Source organism: Accipiter gentilis, chromosome 37 (assembly GCF_929443795.1).
Source record: "Accipiter gentilis chromosome 37, bAccGen1.1, whole genome shotgun sequence".
Classification (NCBI taxonomy): Eukaryota; Metazoa; Chordata; class Aves; order Accipitriformes; family Accipitridae; genus Astur; species Astur gentilis.
Window position 1 is genome coordinate 608,208 of NC_064916.1, and position 20,129 is coordinate 628,336.

Below are 20,129 nucleotides of genomic sequence, written 5' to 3' on the forward strand. Positions count from 1 at the left end.
CCTTCATCCCACCATCACCGAGAGATCTTCATCCATCAGATTAACCCAAATTGGCTTTTTTCCACCTGTTTCATGCAAGGGAAGCCCCCCCAAGTGCCACCCTTCATCCCACCATCATCACGAGATCTCCATCTATCTCTTCGTTTTAACCAAAATCGCCTTTTTCCCACCAATTTCATCCAAGAAAAACACCCACATTTGTTGTCTTCATCAAGAGATGGCCGTGCCTTGACCCCTCTTTCCATTTTGACCAAAATCATCCTTTTTTCCACTAGTTTCATGCAAGTAGAGCCCCCACACGCGTTGTCCTTCATCCCACCATCATCGTTCCTTCGGATTAACCAAAAATCACTTTTTTCTACCAGTTTCACGCAAGGGAAGCCCCTATGGCTGCCATCTTCATCCCGCTGTCACCAAGAGCTCCTCAAATATTGTCCTATTTCTTAATCTTAACCAAAATCACTGGTTTTTTCCACCAATTTCATACGCACACACTAACATCCTTCATATTAACCAAAATAGCCCTTTTTGCCCTCAAATCAGGCCCAGAATGGTCTGCAAGGAACCGATGGGTTCATTGTTGGATCCCGTCATCATGGGAGGAGAAAAAGGGGGGGGGAGAGCCCCCAAAAAGGGAGAAAGAGCCCGCAAAAAGAGGAAAAGAGCCCCAAAAGAGGGAGAAAGAGCCCCACAAAAGAGGAAAAGAGCCCCAAAATAGGGGGGAAAGCCTGAAAAAAGAGGGAAAGAGCCCACCAAAAGAGGGAAAGAGCCCCCAAAAAAGGGGGAAAGAGCCCCCCCAAAAGTGGGAAAGAGCCCCTCAAAAGAAGGAGAAAGAGCCCCAAAAGAGGAAAAGAGCCCCAAAAGAGGGAGAAAAAGCATGCCAAAAAGAGGAAAAGAGCCCCAAAAGAGGGAAAAAGAGGCCGCAAAAGAGGGAAAGAGGCCCCAAAAAGAGGGAAAGAACCCCAAAAAGGGGAAAAGAGCCGCCCAAAAGAGGGAAAGACCCCCAAAAAAGAGGGAAAGAGTCCCAAAAGAGGGGGAAAGAGACAAAAAAAAGAGGAAAAGAGCTCCAAAAGAGAGGAAAAAAAAACCCCCAAAATAGGGAAAGAGCCCCCCCAAAGAGGAAAAGAGCCCAAAAGAGGGCAAAAGCCCCCCAAAAGAGGGGAAAGAGCCCCAAAAAAGAGGAAAAGAGCCCCCAAAAGAGGGAAAGAACCCCAAAAGAGGAAAAGACCCCTCCAAAAGGGGAAAAGAGACCCAAAAAAGAGGGAAAGACCCCTCCAAAAAGAGGAAAAGAGCCCCCCAAAAGGGGAAAAGAGCCCCAAAAATGAGGGGAAAGAGCCCCCCAAAAAGGGGGGAAAGAGCCCCTAAAAAGGAGAAAGAGCCCCAAAAGAGGGAAAAGAACCCCCAAAAGGAGGGAAAGAGCCCCCCAAAAAGAGAGAAAGACCCCCAAAAGAGAGGAAAGACCCCCAAAAAGAGGAAAAGAAGCCCCAAAAAGCACAAAAGAGACCCCCAAAAGAGGGAAAGAGCCCCAAAAAAGGGAGAAAGAGCCCCCCAAAAAAGGAAAAGAGCCCCAAAAGAGGGAGAAAGAGCCCCCCAAAAAAGGAAAAGAGCCCACCAAAAGGAGGAAAAGACCCCCAAAAAAGAGGAAAAGAGCCCCCAAAAAGAGGAAAAGAGCCCCCCAAAAAGGAGGAAAAGCCCCAAAAGAGGGGAAAAGAACCCCCAAAAGGAGGGAAAGAGCCCCCCAAAAGAGGGAAAAAGCCCCAAAATGTGGGGAAAGAGCCCCCAAAAAGAGAGAAAGACCCCTCAAAAGAGGAAAAGAGTCCCCAAAAGAGAGGAAAAGAACCCCCCAAAAGAGGGAAAGAGCCAAAAAAAAGAGGAAAAGAGCCCCAAAAAAGGGGGAAAGAGCCCCCAAAAAGGGGAAAGACCCCCCAAAAGAGGGAAAGAGCCCCAAAAGACGAGGAAAAATCCCCCCAAATGAGGCTTAACTATTTTTTATCTAATTTTTTTTTTTTTTTGCCCCCCCCAGTAACGCAAAAAAAAATGCCATTGATCCGCCTGGAACCGGGCCGCCACGCCTCGGCGCTGAGATCACCGCGGCAAAACCGGAAGCATCAATGAAAAAAAAAAAGGATTGTTTTTTATTTCCCCCACCCCCCCCACCCCCAAATTTGATGTGGGTGTGTCCCCCCAGGAAAAAAAAAAAAAAACAAAAAAAAAACCCCAAACCCATGGGCGAAGCTGTCGCCAGGTTCTGTTTGTGGGAAAAAAATCACCAAAATTTGGAGAAAAAAATCAAAAGCACGGAATGCCGGCGGGGGGGGGGGGGGGTGTGTGGGACACGAGGGGGGGGGTCTTGGGTGCCTGGGTGCCCTGGGGGGGGGAAAATGGGGTGTTTCCCGGATATTTGGGTGCTCTGCCAGCTCTGTCCTGCCCCAGGCGGTTCTTGGCCCCCCCTGACCCGTTTCGGTCAATATTTTTCCCGTCATGGGTCCCCTCCGGGGGGGGACGGGGGGGGGCACCCGGATCTTTGGGTGACCTGGGGGGGGGGGGGGCACCCGGATGCTTGGGTGCTCTTGGGGGGGGGGGGGTGGCACCTGGATCCTTGGGTCACTTTTTGGGGGGGTATCTGGATGTTTGGGTGCTCTTGGGGGGGCACCCAGATGTTTGGGTGCTCTTGGGGGTGGGGGACCTGGATGTTTGGGTGCTCTAGGGGGGGGGCACCCGGATCCCTGGGTCACTTTTTGGGGGGGGGGGGGCCTCTGGGTGCTCCTGGACACGTAGGTCCCCCTCCCCAGTGTCCCCAGTCTTTCCCAGTACATCCCAGTCCCATCCCCCCCTTCCAGTCTCCTCCAGTTTGTCCCAATCCTGTCCGGTGTGCCACCCCCCCCCCCCCCCGCAGAGTCCCCAGTTCCTCCCAGTGCATGCCAGTTCCCCACGCTGTCTCGCCCAGTATTCCCCCTCCAGTGTTGCAAAGCCCCCCCAGTTTGCCCCAGTCACCTCCAATACATCCCAGTCCCACTCAGGGTCCCTCCCAGCGTTCCCAGTCCCCCCCAGCATGTCCCAGTCCCCCCCCCAACATGTCCCAGTACCCCCCCCCAGTGTCCCCCCCCGGTGTTCCCCCCAGTGTCGCAAATCCCCCCCAGTTTGTCCCAGTCCCCCCAGTGCCTCCTAAGACATCCCAGTCCCACTCAGTGTCCCTCCCAGTGTTCCCAGTCCCCCCCCCAGTGTGCCCCCCCAGTGTTGCAAATCCCCCCTAGTTTGTTCCAGTGCCTCCCAATACATCCCAGTCCCACTCAGCGTCCCTCCCAGCGTTCCCAGTCCCCCCCAGCATGTCCCAGTCCCCCCCCCAACATGTCCCAGTACCCCCCCAGTGTCCCCCCCGGTGTTCCCCCCAGTGTCGCAAATCCCCCCCAGTTTGTCCCAGTCCCCCCAGTGCCTCCTAAGACATCCCAGTCCCACTCAGTGTCCCTCCCAGTGTTCCCAGTCCCCCCCCCAGTGTGCCCCCCCCAGTGTTGCAAATCCCCCCTGGTTTGTTCCAGTGCCTCCCAATACATCCCAGTCCCACTCAGCGTCCCTCCCAGCGTTCCCAGTCCCCCCCAGCATGTCCCAGTCCCCCCCAGTGTCCCCCCACAGGGACACAGTCCATCCCAGTCCCCCCCAGTGGCGGTGTGGGTAGAGACGGAAGCGCCCAGGGCCCTGGGAGGTGCCACCCGGGGGGTGTCCCCATCGTGTTGTCCCCGTCCCCGTCCCCCCCCCCCTCCCCAGGCCTGTCCCCTCCCTGGGGATAAAATAGCTCCGGCCACGCTGCCGGCACCGACCGGCACCATGGGACCCCGGTGAGTGCGGGGACACTGGGGACACTGGCGGGATGTGGAGGGACATCGGGGGATGTGGGGGGATACGGGGACATGGGGATATGGGGGACATTGGGGGACATGGGGACATTGGGGACATTGGGGGACATTGGGGACATTGGGGACACGGGGGACATTGGGGACATTGGGGGAGATGGGGATACTGGGGGACATTGGGGACATTGGGGGACATGGGGACATTGGGGACATTGGGGACACGGGGGACATTGGGGACATTGGGGGACATGGGGATACTGGGGGACATTGGGGACATTGGGGGACATGGGGACATTGGGGGACATGGGGACATGGGGGACATGGGGGGACATTGGGGACATTGGGGACATGGGGGACATTGGGGGACATGGGGACATGGGGGACATGGGGGACATTGGGGGACATTGGGGCACATGGGGACATTGGGGACATGGGAGACATTGGGGACATTGGGGACATTGGGGGACATGGGGACATTGGGGACATGGGGATACTGGGGGACATTGGGGACATTGGGGGACATGGGGACATTGGGGGACATGGGGACATGGGGGACATGGGGGGACATTGGGGACATTGGGGACATGGGGGACATTGGGGGACATGGGGACATGGGGGACATGGGGGACATTGGGGGACATTGGGGCACATGGGGACATTGGGGACATGGGAGACATTGGGGACATTGGGGACATTGGGGACACGGGGGACATTGGGGAGATTGGGGGACATGGGGATACTGGGGGACATTGGGGACATTGGGGACATGGGGGACATTGGGGGACATTGGGGCACATGGGGACATTGGGGACATGGGGGACATTGGGGGACATTGGGGCACATGGGGACATTGGGGACATTGGGGGACATGGGGGACATTGGGGACATTGGGGACACGGGGGACATTGGGGAGATTGGGGGACATGGGGATACTGGGGGACATTGGGGACATTGGGGGACATTGGGGCACATGGGGACATTGGGGACATGGGGGACATTGGGGGACATGGGGGACATTGGGGGACATGGGGACACTGGGGGACATTGGGGACACTGGGGGACATGGGGACATTGGGGACATGGGGGACATGGGGGGACATTGGGGACATTGGGGGACACAGGGATATGGGGGGACATGGGGGACATGAGGTACATTGGGGACATGAGGGGACACAGGGTCATTGGGGACGTTGAAGATATGGGGGACATTGGGGGACACGGGGATATGGGTGGACATTGAGGACATGGGGGACATTGGGGACATGGGGATGTGGGGGGATATGGGGGGACATTGGGGGACGTGAGGGGACTGAGGGACAAGGGGGACATGAGGGGACACAGGGGACATGGGGGACATTGAGGACATGGGGACGTGGAGGACATTGAGGGACATGGGGACATTGGGGGACATTGGGGACATTGGGGGACATGGGGACATTGGGGACATTGAGGACATGGGGGACATGGGGATATGGGGGGACATTGGGGGACATTGGGGTGTGGGTGACGTCCGGACACGTGGTGGGGTCATGGGGACATGTGGAGAGGGACACGCAAGGGACACGTGAGGGACACACAGGGGACACGGAGCGGGACACCCACAGGACGCGCGCGTGGGGACAGGGACACGCAGAGGAGTGCGCGTGGGGACGGGTCCGTGGGGGGGGGGGGTGGGACATGCAGGGGACCTGCTCGCCTGAGGACAGGGACACGTAGGTGACACACGTGGGGACATCCACGCACGGGGAAAGAGGGACGTGGAGAGGGAGACGCGAGGGAGGGGGGCACGGGGACAGGGACACCCGTGGGGACAGGGACACCCGTGGGACATGTACATGGGGACAGGGACACCATGGGGACAGGGACACCCGTGGGACATGTACGTGGGAACAAGGACATCCATGGGGACAGGGACACCCATGGGACATGTATGTGGGAACAAGGACATCCATGGGGACAGGGACACCCGTGGGACATGTATGTGGGAACAAGGACATCCATGGGGACAGGGACACCCGTGGGACATGTATGTGGGAACAAGGACATCCATGGGGACAGGGACACCCATGGGGACAGGGACACCATGGGGACAGGGACACCCGTGGGACATGTATGTGGGAACAAGGACATCCATGGGGACAGGGACACCCGTGGGACATGTATGTGGGAACAAGGACATCCATGGGGACATGTGTGCATGGGGACAGGGACACCCATGGGGACAGGGACACCATGGGGACAGGGACACCCGTGGGACATGTACTTGGGAACAGGGACATCCATGGGGACAGGGACACCCGTGGGACATGTACTTGGGAACAAGGACATCCATGGGGACAGGGACACCCATGGGGACAGGGACACCATGGGGACAGGGACACCCGTGGGACATGTATGTGGGAACAAGGACATCCATGGGGACATGTGTGCATGGGGACAGGGACACCCATGGGGACAGGGACATCCATGGGGACAAGGACACCCGTGGGACAGGGACACCCATGAACTGTCTGCAGGGGCCAGGGACACACGGGGGACACACGTGTATGGGGACAGGGAGGGACGGACGGACGGACAGACAGAGGGAGCGGGCAGATGGATGGGTGAGGGACAGCCGGAGGGATGGACAGACGGATGAAGGATGGATGGGTGAAGGACAGACGGACATGTGGATGGATGGATGAAGGACAGATGGCTGGATGGATGAAGGACAGATGGATGGATGAAGGACAGACAGACACGTGGATGAATGGCTGGATGGATGAAGGACAGACGGACATGGGGATGGATGGATGGATGGATGGATGAAGGACAGATGGACATGGGGATGGATGGATGGATGGATGGATGGAGGACAGATGGACATGGGGATGGATGGATGGATGGATGGATGGAGGACAGATGGACATGGGGATGGATGGATGGATGGATGGATGGATGAAGGACAGATGGACATGGGGATGGATGGATGGATGGATGAAGGACAGATGGACATGGGGATGGATGGATGGATGGATGGATGGAGGACAGATGGACATGGGGATGGATGGATGGATGGGTGGATGAAGGACAGACGGACATGGGGATGGATGGATGGATGGATGGATGGATGAAGGACAGATGGACATGGGGATGGATGGATGGATGGATGGAGGACAGATGGACATGGGGATGGATGGATGGATGGATGGATGGATGGATGAAGGACAGATGGACATGGGGATGGATGGATGGATGGATGAAGGACAGATGGACATGGGGATGGATGGATGGATGGATGGAGGACAGATGGACATGGGGATGGATGGATGGATGGGTGGATGAAGGACAGACGGACATGGGGATAGATGGATGGATGGATGGATGGATGAAGGACAGATGGACATGGGGATGGCTGGATGGATGACTGGATGGATGAAGGACAGACGGACATGGGGATGGATGGATGGATGGATGGATGGATGGATGAAGGACAGATGGACATGGGGATGGCTGGATGAAGGATGGCTGGATGGATGAAGGACAGATGGACAGATGAAGGACGGCTGGATGAAGGATGGACGGACACGTGGATGGATGGATGAAGGACGAATGGATGGATGAAGGATGGATGGACACGTGGCTGGATGGATGAAGGATGGACGGATGGACGAAGGACGGTTGGATGAAGGACAGACAGACACGTAGATGGATGGATGGGTGGATGGATGGATGGAGGGACAGACAGACGGACAGATGAAGGACGGCCAGCTGGATGGATGACGGCCAGACGGCCAGCTAGATGGACGGACGGACGGACAGACGGACGGACAGACGGAGGAGGGGCCAGCGCCCTTCTCACTCTGCCCCCCCCCCCCCCTTGTTCCTCCAGGCTTTGGCAGACGAAGGCTCCGTCCCTCCTCCTCCTCCTCCTCCTCCTCGGCCACAGGGAGAACTGGGGACCCCTGGCGACGTGGGGGGCACCCATGGGACCTTCAGGTCAGTGGGGACACCTGGCGGGGGGGGGCACCCATAGTTTGGGGTCCCAGACCCTTTTTGGGGGTTCCTAGACCCATACTGGGAGGTTGCAGGGTGATACTGGGAGGTCCCAGGCCCAAACCAGGAGGTTCCAGACCCATACTGGGAGGTTGCAGGGTGATACTGGGAGGTCCCAGGCCCAAACCAGGAGGTTCCAGAACCATACTGGGAGGTTGCAGGGTGATACTGGGAGGTCCCAGGCCCAAACCAGGAGGTTCCAGACCCATACTGGGAGGTTGCAGGGTGATACTGGGAGGTCCCAGGCCCAAACCAGGAGGTTCCAGACCCATACTGGGAGGTTGCAGGGTGATACTGGGAGGTCCCAGGCCCAAACCAGGAGGTTCCAGACCCATACTGGGATGTTGCAGGGTGATACTGGGAGGTCCCAGGCCCAAACCAGGAGGTTCCAGACCCATACTGGGAGGTTGCAGGGTGATACTGGGAGGTCCCAGGCCCAAACCAGGAGGTTCCAGACCCATACTGGGAGGTTGCAGGGTGATACTGGGAGGTCCCAGGCCAACCCAGGAGGTTCCAGACCCATACTGGGAGGTTGCAGGGTGATACTGGGAGGTCCCAGGCCAAACCAGGAGGTTCCAGACCCATACTGGGATGTTGCAGGGTGATACTGGGAGGTCCCAGGCCCAAACCAGGAGGTTCCAGACCCATACTGGGAGGTTGCAGGGTGATACTGGGAGGTCCCAGGCCCAAACCAGGAGGTTCCAGACCCATACTGGGAGGTTGCAGGGGGATACTGGGAGGTCCCAGGCCCAAACCAGGAGGTTCCAGAACCATACTGGGAGGTTGCAGGGGGATACTGGGGGTCCTAGATTATCCCAAGGGGTCCCAGACCCGTACTGGGAGGTCCCAGACCCATACTGGGAGGTCCTAGATCATCCCAAGAGGTCCCAGACCCATACTGGGAGGACCCAGACCCACAACAGGTGGTCCCAGTCCCATACTGGGAGGTCCCAGGGTGACACTGGGAGGTCCCAGACCCATACTGGGACGTCCCAGACCCACACCGGGAGGTGCCAGACCCATACTGGGAGGTCCTAGTCCCATACTGGGAGGTCCCAGACCCACACCGGGAGGTGCCAGACCCATACTGGGAGGTCCTAGTCCCATACTGGGAGGTCCCAGGGTGACACTGGGAGGTCCCAGGCCCAAACCAGGACGTCCCAGACCCATACTGGGAGGTCCTAGATCATCCCAAGGGCTTCCAGACCCATACTGGGAGGTTGCAGGGTGATACTGGGAGGTCCCAGGCCCAAACCAGGAGGTTCCAGACCCATACTGGGAGGTTGCAGGGGGATACTGGGGGTCCTAGACCCGTACTGGGAGGTCCCAGACCCATACTGGGAGGTCCTAGATCATCCCAAGAGGTCCCAGACCCATACTGGGAGGACCCAGACCCACAACAGGTGGTCCCAGTCCCATACTGGGAGGTCCCAGGGTGACACTGGGAGGTCCCAGACCCATACTGGGAGGTCCCAGACCCACACCGGGAGGTGCCAGACCCATACTGGGAGGTCCTAGTCCCATACTGGGAGGTCCCAGACCCACACCGGGAGGTGCCAGACCCATACTGGGAGGTCCTAGTCCCATACTGGGAGGTCCCAGGGTGACACTGGGAGGTCCCAGGCCCAAACCAGGACGTCCCAGACCCATACTGGGAGGTCCTAGATCATTCCAAGGGCTTCCAGACCCATACTGGGAGGTCCCAGACCCATACTGGGAGGTTGCAGGGTGATACTGGGAGGTCCCAGGCCCAAACCAGGAGGTTCCAGACCCATACTGGGAGGTTGCAGGGGGATACTGGGGGTCCTAGACCCGTACTGGGAGGTCCCAGACCCATACTGGGAGGTCCTAGATCATCCCAAGAGGTCCCAGACCCATACTGGGAGGACCCAGACCCACAACAGGTGGTCCCAGTCCCATACTGGGAGGTCCCAGGGTGACACTGGGAGGTCCCAGACCCATACTGGGAGGTCCCAGACCCACACCAGGAGGTGCCAGACCCATACTGGGAGGTCCTAGTCCCATACTGGGAGGTCCCAGACCCACACCGGGAGGTGCCAGACCCATACTGGGAGGTCCTAGTCCCATACTGGGAGGTCCCAGGGTGACACTGGGAGGTCCCAGGCCCAAACCAGGACGTCCCAGACCCATACTGGGAGGTCGTAGATCATCCCAAGGGCTTCCAGACCCATACTGGGAGGTCCCAGACCCATACTGGGAGGTTGCAGGGTGATACTGGGAGGTCCCAGGCCCAAACCAGGAGGTTCCAGACCCGTACTGGGAGGTTGCAGGGGGATACTGGGGGTCCTAGACCCGTACTGGGAGGTCCCAGACCCATACTGGGAGGTCCTAGATCATCCCAAGAGGTCCCAGACCCATACTGGGAGGACCCAGACCCACAACAGGTGGTCCCAGTCCCATACTGGGAGGTCCCAGGGTGACACTGGGAGGTCCCAGACCCATACTGGGAGGTCCCAGACCCACACCGGGAGGTGCCAGACCCATACTGGGAGGTCCTAGTCCCATACTGGGAGGTCCCAGACCCACACCGGGAGGTGCCAGACCCATACTGGGAGGTCCTAGTCCCATACTGGGAGGTCCCAGGGTGACACTGGGAGGTCCCAGGCCCAAACCAGGACGTCCCAGACCCATACTGGGAGGTCCTAGATCATTCCAAGGGCTTCCAGACCCATACTGGGAGGTCCCAGACCCATACTGGGAGGTTGCAGGGTGATACTGGGAGGTCCCAGGCCCAAACCAGGAGGTTCCAGACCCATACTGGGAGGTTGCAGGGGGATATTGGGGGTCCTAGACCCGTACTGGGAGGTCCCAGACCCATACTGGGAGGTCCTAGATCATCCCAAGAGGTCCCAGACCCATACTGGGAGGACCCAGACCCACAACAGGTGGTCCCAGTCCCATACTGGGAGGTCCCAGGGTGACACTGGGAGGTCCCAGACCCATACTGGGAGGTCCCAGACCCACACCAGGAGGTGCCAGACCCATACTGGGAGGTCCTAGTCCCATACTGGGAGGTCCCAGACCCACACCGGGAGGTGCCAGACCCATACTGGGAGGTCCTAGTCCCATACTGGGAGGTCCCAGGGTGACACTGGGAGGTCCCAGGCCCAAACCAGGACGTCCCAGACCCATACTGGGAGGTCGTAGATCATCCCAAGGGCTTCCAGACCCATACTGGGAGGTCCCAGACCCATACTGGGAGGTTGCAGGGTGATACTGGGAGGTCCCAGGCCCAAACCAGGAGGTTCCAGACCCGTACTGGGAGGTTGCAGGGGGATACTGGGGGTCCTAGACCCGTACTGGGAGGTCCCAGACCCATACTGGGAGGTCCTAGATCATCCCAAGAGGTCCCAGACCCATACTGGGAGGACCCAGACCCACAACAGGTGGTCCCAGTCCCATACTGGGAGGTCCCAGGGTGACACTGGGAGGTCCCAGACCCATACTGGGAGGTCCCAGACCCACACCGGGAGGTGCCAGACCCATACTGGGAGGTCCTAGTCCCATACTGGGAGGTCCCAGACCCACACCGGGAGGTGCCAGACCCATACTGGGAGGTCCTAGTCCCATACTGGGAGGTCCCAGGGTGACACTGGGAGGTCCCAGGCCCAAACCAGGACGTCCCAGACCCATACTGGGAGGTCCTAGATCATTCCAAGGGCTTCCAGACCCATACTGGGAGGTCCCAGACCCATACTGGGAGGTTGCAGGGTGATACTGGGAGGTCCCAGGCCCAAACCAGGAGGTTCCAGACCCATACTGGGAGGTCCCAGTCCCATACTGGGAGGTCCCAGGATGACACTGGTGGTCCCATGCCCATACGGGAAGGTTGACACCGGGGGTTCTGGACCACCAGTGGGCTCCCAGTCCCCCAGCGTGGGGGTTCCCAGTCCTCACCGCGGGTCCCCGACGGGTCACCTCGCAGGTGGGGTGCTGTACCCCTTCGGATTGGAGGTCGGGGACGAGGCCACGCCCACCGAAGATGACGGGATGAGCCCCGAGATCTTCCTCTGGGAGAACTTCTCCTTCTACGGCCAACGTCACCGCTCGCTCTACGTGGGTGCCCGAGGGGCGGGGCTGCGGGTTGGGGTGCTCGGGGTGCTATTGGTTGGCGACACCATGGTTGGGGACACCAAGAGTTTGGGGACACCATGAGTTGGGGACACCATGGGTTGGGGACACCAAGAGTTTGGGGACACCATGAGTTGGGAACACCATGGTTGGGGACACCATGGTTGGGGACACCAGGAGTTTGGGGACACCATGGTTGGGGACAACATGGGTTGGAGTCAACAAGGGTTGGGGACAACATAAGTTTGGGGACACCATGAGTTTGGGGACATCATGAGTTCGGGGACACCAAGGGTTGGGGACACCATGAGTTTGGGGACACTGTGGTTGGGACACCATGGGGTTGGGGACACCATGAGTTTGGGGACACCATGGTTGGGGACACCAGGAGTTTTGGGGACACCATGGTTGGGGACAACATGGGTTGGAGTCAACAAGGGTTGGGGACACCATGGGTTTGGGGACACCAGGAGTTTGGGGACACCGTGGTTGGGGACACCATGAGTTTGGAGACACCAAGGGTTGGGGACAACATAAGTTTGGGGACACCATGAGTTTGGGGACATCATGAGTTCGGGGACACCAAGGGTTGGGGACACCATGGTTGGGGACACCATGGGTTGGGGACACCAAGGGTTGGGGACACCATGAGTTTGGGGACACTGTGGTTGGGACACCATGGGTTGGGGACACCAAGGGTTGGGGACACCATGAGTTTGGGGACACCACGGTTGGGGACACCATGGGTTGGGGACACCAAGGGTTGGGGACACCATGGGTTGGAGTCAACAAGGGTTGGGGACATCATGGGTTTGGGGACACCATGAGTTTGGGGACACTGTCGGTTGGGGACACCATGGTTGGATGCCATCGTGGTTGGCGGTCAAGATGGTTGGGGTCACCATGGTTGAAGGCCACCATGGTTGGTGTCACCACGGTTGGAGCCACCACGACTGGAAATACCGTGACTGGAACCAGCACGGTTGAAGACACGTCACCTGGGGGGCCACCAGGGTTGGTGTCACCACCACCGTGGAGGGCCAACCACAGGAGACGGGCGGGTCATCACGAGGTGACGGTCGCTTCCTATAGGTGAACAACAACGGGGTGGTGTCCTTCGGAATAGGGGTCCCTGAATTCACCCCCCAACCCTTCCCGCTGCCCGGCCACCGCCCCTTCGTGGCCCCATACTGGGCCGACGTGGACACCAGACTGGGAGGAATGGTCTACTACCGGCAAAGCCAGAAACCGGAGCTTCTGGCCCGCCTCACCCACGATCTGGCCAATGCCGTGAAGCCACCTGAGCCGCCTCCCAAACCTACGTGGGCTTTCGTGGCCACCTGGTACCGCGTGTCCTTCTTCGGAGCCGCCTCCGCCAAGGTGAGACGTCAGGGATGTCGAGGTGGGCGCCCATCTCCAACGTCAACGATGGGCGCCCATCTCCAACGTCAACGGTGGGCGCCCATCTCCAACGTTAACAATGGGCACCCATCTCCAATGTCAACGATGGGTGCCCATCTCCAACGTCAACGGTGGTTGCCCATCTCCAACGTCAACGATGGGCGCCCATCTCCAACGTCAACGGTGGGCGCCCATCTCCAACGTCAACGATGGGTGCCCATCTCCAACATCAACGATGGGTGCCCATCTCCAATGTCAACGGTGGGCGCCCATCTCCAACGTCAACGGTGGGCGCCCATCTCCAACGTCAACGATGGGTGCCCATCTCCAATGTCAACGGTGGGCGCCCATCTCCAACATCAACGATGGGCGCCCATCTCCAACGTTAACAATGGGCGCCCATCTCCAACGTTAACGATGGGCGCCCATCTCCAACGTCAATGGTGGGCGCCCATCTCCAACGTCAACGATGGGCGCCCATCTCCAACGTCAACGGTGGGCGCCCATCTCCAACGTCAACGATGGGTGCCCATCTCCAATGTTAACAATGGGCGCCCATCTCCAACGTTAACAATGGGCGCCCATCTCCAACGTCAACGATGGGTGCCCATCTCCAATGTTAACAATGGGCGTCCATCTCCAACGTTAACAATGGGCACCCATCTCCAACGTTAACGATGGGCGCCCATCTCCAACGTTAACAATGGGCACCCATCTCCAACGTCAACGATGGGCGCCCATCTCCAACGTCAACGGTGGGCGCCCATCTCCAACGTCAACGGTGGGCGCCCATCTCCAATGTCAACGGTGGGCGCCCATCTCCAACGTCAACAATGGGCGCCCATCTCCAACGTCAACGATGGGCGCCCATCTCCAACGTCAACGGTGGGCGCCCATCTCCAACGTCAACGGTGGGCGCCCATCTCCAACGTCAACGGTGGGTGCCCATCTCCAACGTCAACGGTGGGCGCCCATCTCCAACGTCAACGGTGGGCGCCCATCTCCAACGTTAACAATGGGCGCCCATCTCCAACGTCAACGATGGGCGCCCATCTCCAACGTCAACGGTGGGCGCCCATCTCCAACGTCAACGGTGGGCGCCCATCTCCAACGTCAACGATGGGTGCCCATCTCCAATGTTAACAATGGGCGCCCATCTCCAACGTCAACGATGGGCGCCCATCTCCAACGTCAACGGTGGGCGCCCATCTCCAACGTCAACGGTGGGCGCCCATCTCCAACGTTAACAATGGGCGCCCATCTCCCACGTCAACGATGGGCGCCCATCTCCAACGTCAACGGTGGGCGCCCATCTCCAACGTCAACGGTGGGCGCCCATCTCCAATGTCAACGGTGGGCGCCCATCTCCAACGTCAACAATGGGCGCCCATCTCCAACGTCAACGATGGTGGCCTCCCGTGGCCACGTCACCTATTAGGGATGGGGATGACAAGGACACGGGGACAAAGGGGGATGGAGGGTGGTGGGGACACGGCGTGGGGACACGGAGACGTTGGACGGGGACACGGGGGAGGACACGGAGACGCGGGGATGGACCTGGAAGGTGACAACGTGGTGGGACACACGATGGGTCAACGACCGCAGGGACGTGGGTCACGGTGACGCGGTGACGCGGTGACGCGGTGACGCGGTGACGTTCGTTCTTCGGCCTCGCCGTAGGTGAACACCTTCCAGGCGGTGCTGGCCACCGACGGGGCCACCTCCTTCATCATCCTCAACTACGGGGACATCCAATGGACCACCGGCATCTCCAACGGTGGAGACGCCCACACCGGCCTGGGGGGGATCCCGGCGCAGGTGGGGATCGGGGACGGAGGGGACTTCGGGGTCACCGGCGCGGGAACGGGGTGGGATGGGATGGGGGGGAGGGGGGAGGGGGGGTGGGGAGGAGTGCAGGGGATTTGGGGTGAGATTAAGGGGATTTGGGGGGGGTTAAGGGGATTTGGGGCAGAGTTAAGGGGATTTAGGGCGGAGTTAAGGGGATTTGGGGTGAGATTAAGGGGATTTGGGGGGGTTAAGGGGATTTGGGGCAGAGTTAAGGGGATTTGGGGGGAGTTAAGGGGATTTAAGGCGGAGTTAAGGGGATTTGGGGTGAGATTAAGGGGATTTGGGGTGGAATTAGGGGATTGGGGAAGAGTTAAGGGGATTTGGGGCAAGATTAAGGGGATTTGGGTGGAATTAAGGGGATTTGGGGTGAGATTAAGGGGATTTGGGTGGAATTAGGGGGATTTGGGGTGAGATTAAGGGGATTTGGGGTGAGATTAAGGGTATCTGGGGTGAAATTAGGGGATTGGGGGGAGTTAAGGGGATTTGGGGCGATATTAAGGGCATTTGGGTGGAATTAAGGGGATTTGGGGTGAGATTAAGGCGATCTGGGGTGAAATTAGGGGATTTGGAGTGGATTTAAGGGGATTTGGGGTGGAATTAGGGGATTGGGGCAGATTTAAGGGGATTTGGGGCGAGATTAAGGGGATTTGGGTGGAATTAAGGGGATTTGGGGCGAGATTAAGGGGATTTGGGGTGAGATTAAGGGGATTTGGGGCGAGATTAAGGGGATTTGGGGCGAGATTAAGGGGATTTGGGTGGAATTAAGGGCATTTGGGTGGAATTAAGGGGATTTGGGGTGGAGTTAAGGGGATTTGGGGTGAGATTAAGGGGATTTGGGTGGAATTAAGGGGATTTGGGGCGAGATTAAGGGTATCTGGGGTGAAATTAGGGGATTGGGGGGAGTTAAGGGGATTTGGGGCGAGATTAGGGGGATCTGGGGTGAAATTAGGGGGATTTGGGGTGGAATTAAGGGGATTTGGGGTGGAATTAGGGGATTGGGGCAGATTTAAGGGGATTTGGGGCGAGATTAAGGCGATCTGGGGTGAAATTAGGGGATTGGGGGGGAGTTAAGGGGATTTGGGGCGAGATTCAGGGGATTTGGGTGGAATTAAGGGGATTTGGGGCGAGATTAAGGGCATTTGGGTGGAATTAAGGGGATTTGGGGTGGAGTTAAGGGGATTTGGGGTGGAATTAAGGGGATTTGGGGTGAGATTAAAGGGGAATTAGGGTGGAATTAAGGGGACTGGGACAGAGTTAATGGGATTTGAGCAGACTTAAGGGGATTTGGGGTGGAATTAAGGGGATTTGGGTAGAATTAAGGGAATTTGGAGCAGAATTGACAGGGATTTGGGCAGAGTTAAGGGGATTTGGGGAGGAATTAAGGGGATTTGGGTGGAATTAAGGGGATTTGGAGTGGAATTGAGGGGATTTGGGGAGGAATTAAGGGGATTTGGGATGGAATTAAGGGGATTTGGGTGGAATTAAGGGGATTTGGGGTGGAATTACAGAATTGGGGCAGAGTTAAGGGGATTTGGGGAGGAATTAAGGGGATTTGGGTGGAATTAAGGGGATTTGGGGTGGAATTGAGGGGATTGGGGAAGGATTAAGGGGATTTGGAGTGGAATTAAGCGATTTGGGGTGGAATTAAGGGGATTTGGGGTGGAATTAAGGGGATTTGGGGTGGACTTAAGCGAATATGGGCGGAATTAAGGGGGTTTGGGGTGGGATTAAGGGGTTTTGGGGCGGAATTAGGGGATTGGGGTGGAGGTAAGGGGATTGGGGAAGCATTAAAGGGATTTGGGGTGAGACTAAGGGGATTTGGGCAGAATTAAGGGGATTTGGGGCGGAATTAAGGGGATTTGGGGTGGAATTAAGGGGATTTGGGGCGGAATTAAGGGGATTTGGGGCACAACCACTCTTCCTCCCCCCCCGATGCCCCCTCCCTCCCCTCCCCCACTCCAATCCCTCCCCCCCCCCACCCCCACCCTCCCCACCCCTTAGGCCGGTTTCAACAGCGGGGACGGCGTTCACTACTACAACATCCCGGGATCGCGCACGCCGGCCGTGTCGCGCGTCGGCCGCCGGAGCAACGTGGGAGTTCCGGGGCGTTGGATTTTCCGGGTGGACGAATTCACCGTCACCGAGGGACCCCCCCTCTCCGAAAAAAAAGTCACCCCTACGCCGACGACCCCCCCCAAATCAACGACACCCAGCCCACCCGGGACCACCGAGGAGAAGACGTACGTCTGCGGGTGGTGAGTGGGTGACACGCGTGTCCGGGTCTTGGCTTTTTTGGGTGGGGGGGGTCATTTTGGGGGGGGGCACCCAAATTTGGGGGTGCCCTGGGGTTGGGGGGGGCACCTGGGTGCCCCTAAAATCTTCCCTTTTCCCCCCCAGAAGAAGGAGACCCCCCACACCACCCCCCCCCGTGGAAAAAGCAATAAAGACGTGAAGAGGAGAGCGAGGGCGTGGCCGTGGGCGTGGGCGTGGGCGTGCACACGCGTGTGCGGGCGGGGCCGGGCAAGGGCGGGGGGTGAGGGTCCGTGCACACGTGACAACCAGTGACACCGGTGCTCACACCAGTGGCACCAGCACCCACACCAGTGGCACCAGCACGCACACCAGTGACAACCAGTGACACCAGCACCCACACCAGTGGCACCAGTACTCACACCAGTGACACCAGTACTCACACCAGTGACAACCAGTGACACCAGCACCCACAGCAGTGACACCAGTGACACCAGCACCCACACCAGTGACACCAGTACTCACACCAGTGACACCAGCACCCACACCAGTGACAACCAGTGACACCAGCACCCACACCAGTGGCACCAGTACACGCACCAGTGACACCAGTACTCACACCAGTGACAACCAGAGACACCAGCACCCACACCAGTGACACCAGTGGCACCAGTACACACACCAGTGGCACCAGCACCCACACCAGTGGCACCAGCACGCACACCAGTGACACCAGTGGCACCAGTACACACACCAGTGACACCAGTACTCACACCAGTGGCACCAGCACCCACACCAGTGACACCAGTGACACCAGCACCCACACCAGTGGCACCAGTACACACACCAGTGGCACCAGCACCCACACCAGTGGCACCAGTACTCACACCAGTGACAACCAGTGACACCAGCACCCACACCAGTGACACCAGTGGCACCAGTACACACACCAGTGACACCAGCACCCACACCAGTGACACCAGTACCCACACCAGTGACACCAGCACCCACACCAGTGACACCAGTACTCACACCAGTGACACCAGCACCCACACCAGTGACACCGGCACCTACACCAGTGGCACCAGCACCCACCCAGTGGCACCAGTACTCACACCAGTGACACCAGCACCCACACCAGTGGCACCAGTACACACACCAGTGACACCAGCACCCACACCAGTGACACCAGTGACACCAGCACCCACACCAGTGGCACCAGTACACACACCAGTGACACCAGCACCCACACCAGTGACAACCAGTGACACCAGCACCCACACCAGTGACACCAGTACTCACACCAGTGACACCAGTACACACACCAGTGACAACCAGTGACACCAGCACCCACACCAGTGACACCAGTACCCACACCAGTGACACCAGTACTCACACCAGTGACACCAGCACCCACCCAGTGACACCAGCACCCACACCAGTGGCACCAGTACACGCACCAGTGACACCAGCACCCACACCAGTGACAACCAGTACCCACCCCAGTGACACCAGCACCCACCCAGTGACACCAGTACTCACACAAGTGACACCAGCACCCACACCAGTGACACCAGTACTCACACCAATGGCACCAGTACCCACACCAGTGACACCAGCACCCACACCAGTGGCACCAGTACTCACACCAGTGACACCAGCAACCACACCAGTGGCACCAGTACACGCACCAGTGACAACCAGTGACACCAGTACTCACACCAGTGACACCAGCACCCACCCAGTGACACCAGCACCCACACCAGTGGCACCAGTACACGCACCAGTGACACCAGCACCCACACCAGTGGCACCAGTACACGCACCAGTGACACCAGCACCCACACCAGTGACACCAGTACTCACACCAGTGACACCAGCACCCACCCAGTGACACCAGCACCCACACCAGTGGCACCAGCACGCACACCAGTGACACCAGTGGCACCAGCACCCACACCAGTGGCACCAGTACTCACACCAGTGACACCAGCACCCACACCAGTGGCACCAGTACACACACCAGTGACACCAGTACTCACACCAGTGACAACCAGTGACACCAGCACCCACAGCAGTGACACCAGTGACACCAGCACCCACACCAGTGACACCAGTACTCACACCAGTGACACCAGCACCCACACCAGTGACAACCAGTGACACCAGTACTCACACCAGTGACACCAGTACACGCACCAGTGACACCAGCACCCACACCAGTGACACCAGTACCCACCCCAGTGACACCAGCACCCACCCAGTGACACCAGCACCCACACCAGTGGCACCAGCACGCACACCAGTGACACCAGTGGCACCAGCACCCACACCAGTGGCACCAGTACTCACACCAGTGACACCAGCACCCACACCAGTGGCACCAGTACACACACCAGTGACACCAGTACTCACACCAGTGACAACCAGTGACACCAGCACCCACAGCAGTGACACCAGTGACACCAGCACCCACACCAGTGACACCAGTACTCACACCAGTGACACCAGCACCCACACCAGTGGCACCAGTACACACACCAGTGACAACCAGTGACACCAGTACTCACACCAGTGACACCAGTACACGCACCAGTGGCACCAGCACCCACACCAGTGACAACCAGTGACACCAGTATACACACCAGTGACACC

At 58.7% G+C, this 20,129-nt stretch overlaps 2 protein-coding genes across 2 annotated transcripts; both read left to right on the top strand.

Moving 5' to 3' along the window:
* Positions 1-386: 386 nt before the first annotated feature.
* LOC126035140 (neurofilament heavy polypeptide-like) lies at positions 387-1,975 on the top strand. The gene is made up of 2 exons (XM_049793231.1): positions 387-982; positions 1,210-1,975. Exons 1-2 carry the CDS (start codon positions 387-389, stop codon positions 1,973-1,975), a joined length of 1,362 nt encoding a protein of 453 aa, XP_049649188.1.
* Positions 1,976-7,454: 5,479 nt separating this feature from the next.
* Positions 7,455-17,676, top strand: LOC126035141 (sushi, nidogen and EGF-like domain-containing protein 1). The gene is made up of 7 exons (XM_049793232.1): positions 7,455-7,531; positions 7,720-7,826; positions 11,830-11,960; positions 13,068-13,355; positions 15,057-15,194; positions 17,226-17,464; positions 17,622-17,676. The coding sequence occupies exons 1-7, from the start codon at positions 7,455-7,457 to the stop codon at positions 17,674-17,676; spliced, it is 1,035 nt and encodes a 344-aa protein (XP_049649189.1).
* Positions 17,677-20,129: the final 2,453 nt, after the last annotated feature.

Bases quoted from the DNA above. Each gene is read 5' to 3' on its own strand.
- LOC126035141 (XM_049793232.1), top strand. From the start codon at position 7,455: ATGGATGGACACGTGGCTGGATGGATGAAGGATGGACGGATGGACGAA. The intron at 11,961-13,067 runs GTGGGTGCCCGA...CGCTTCCTATAG, and splicing joins AACGTCACCGCTCGCTCTAC to GTGAACAACAACGGGGTGGT. The intron at 13,356-15,056 runs GTGAGACGTCAG...GCCTCGCCGTAG, and splicing joins TCGGAGCCGCCTCCGCCAAG to GTGAACACCTTCCAGGCGGT.
- LOC126035140 (XM_049793231.1), top strand. From the start codon at position 387: ATGGCTGCCATCTTCATCCCGCTGTCACCAAGAGCTCCTCAAATATTG. The intron at 983-1,209 runs GCCCAAAAGAGG...AGAGGGAAAGAA, and splicing joins CCAAAAAGGGGAAAAGAGCC to CCCCAAAAGAGGAAAAGACC.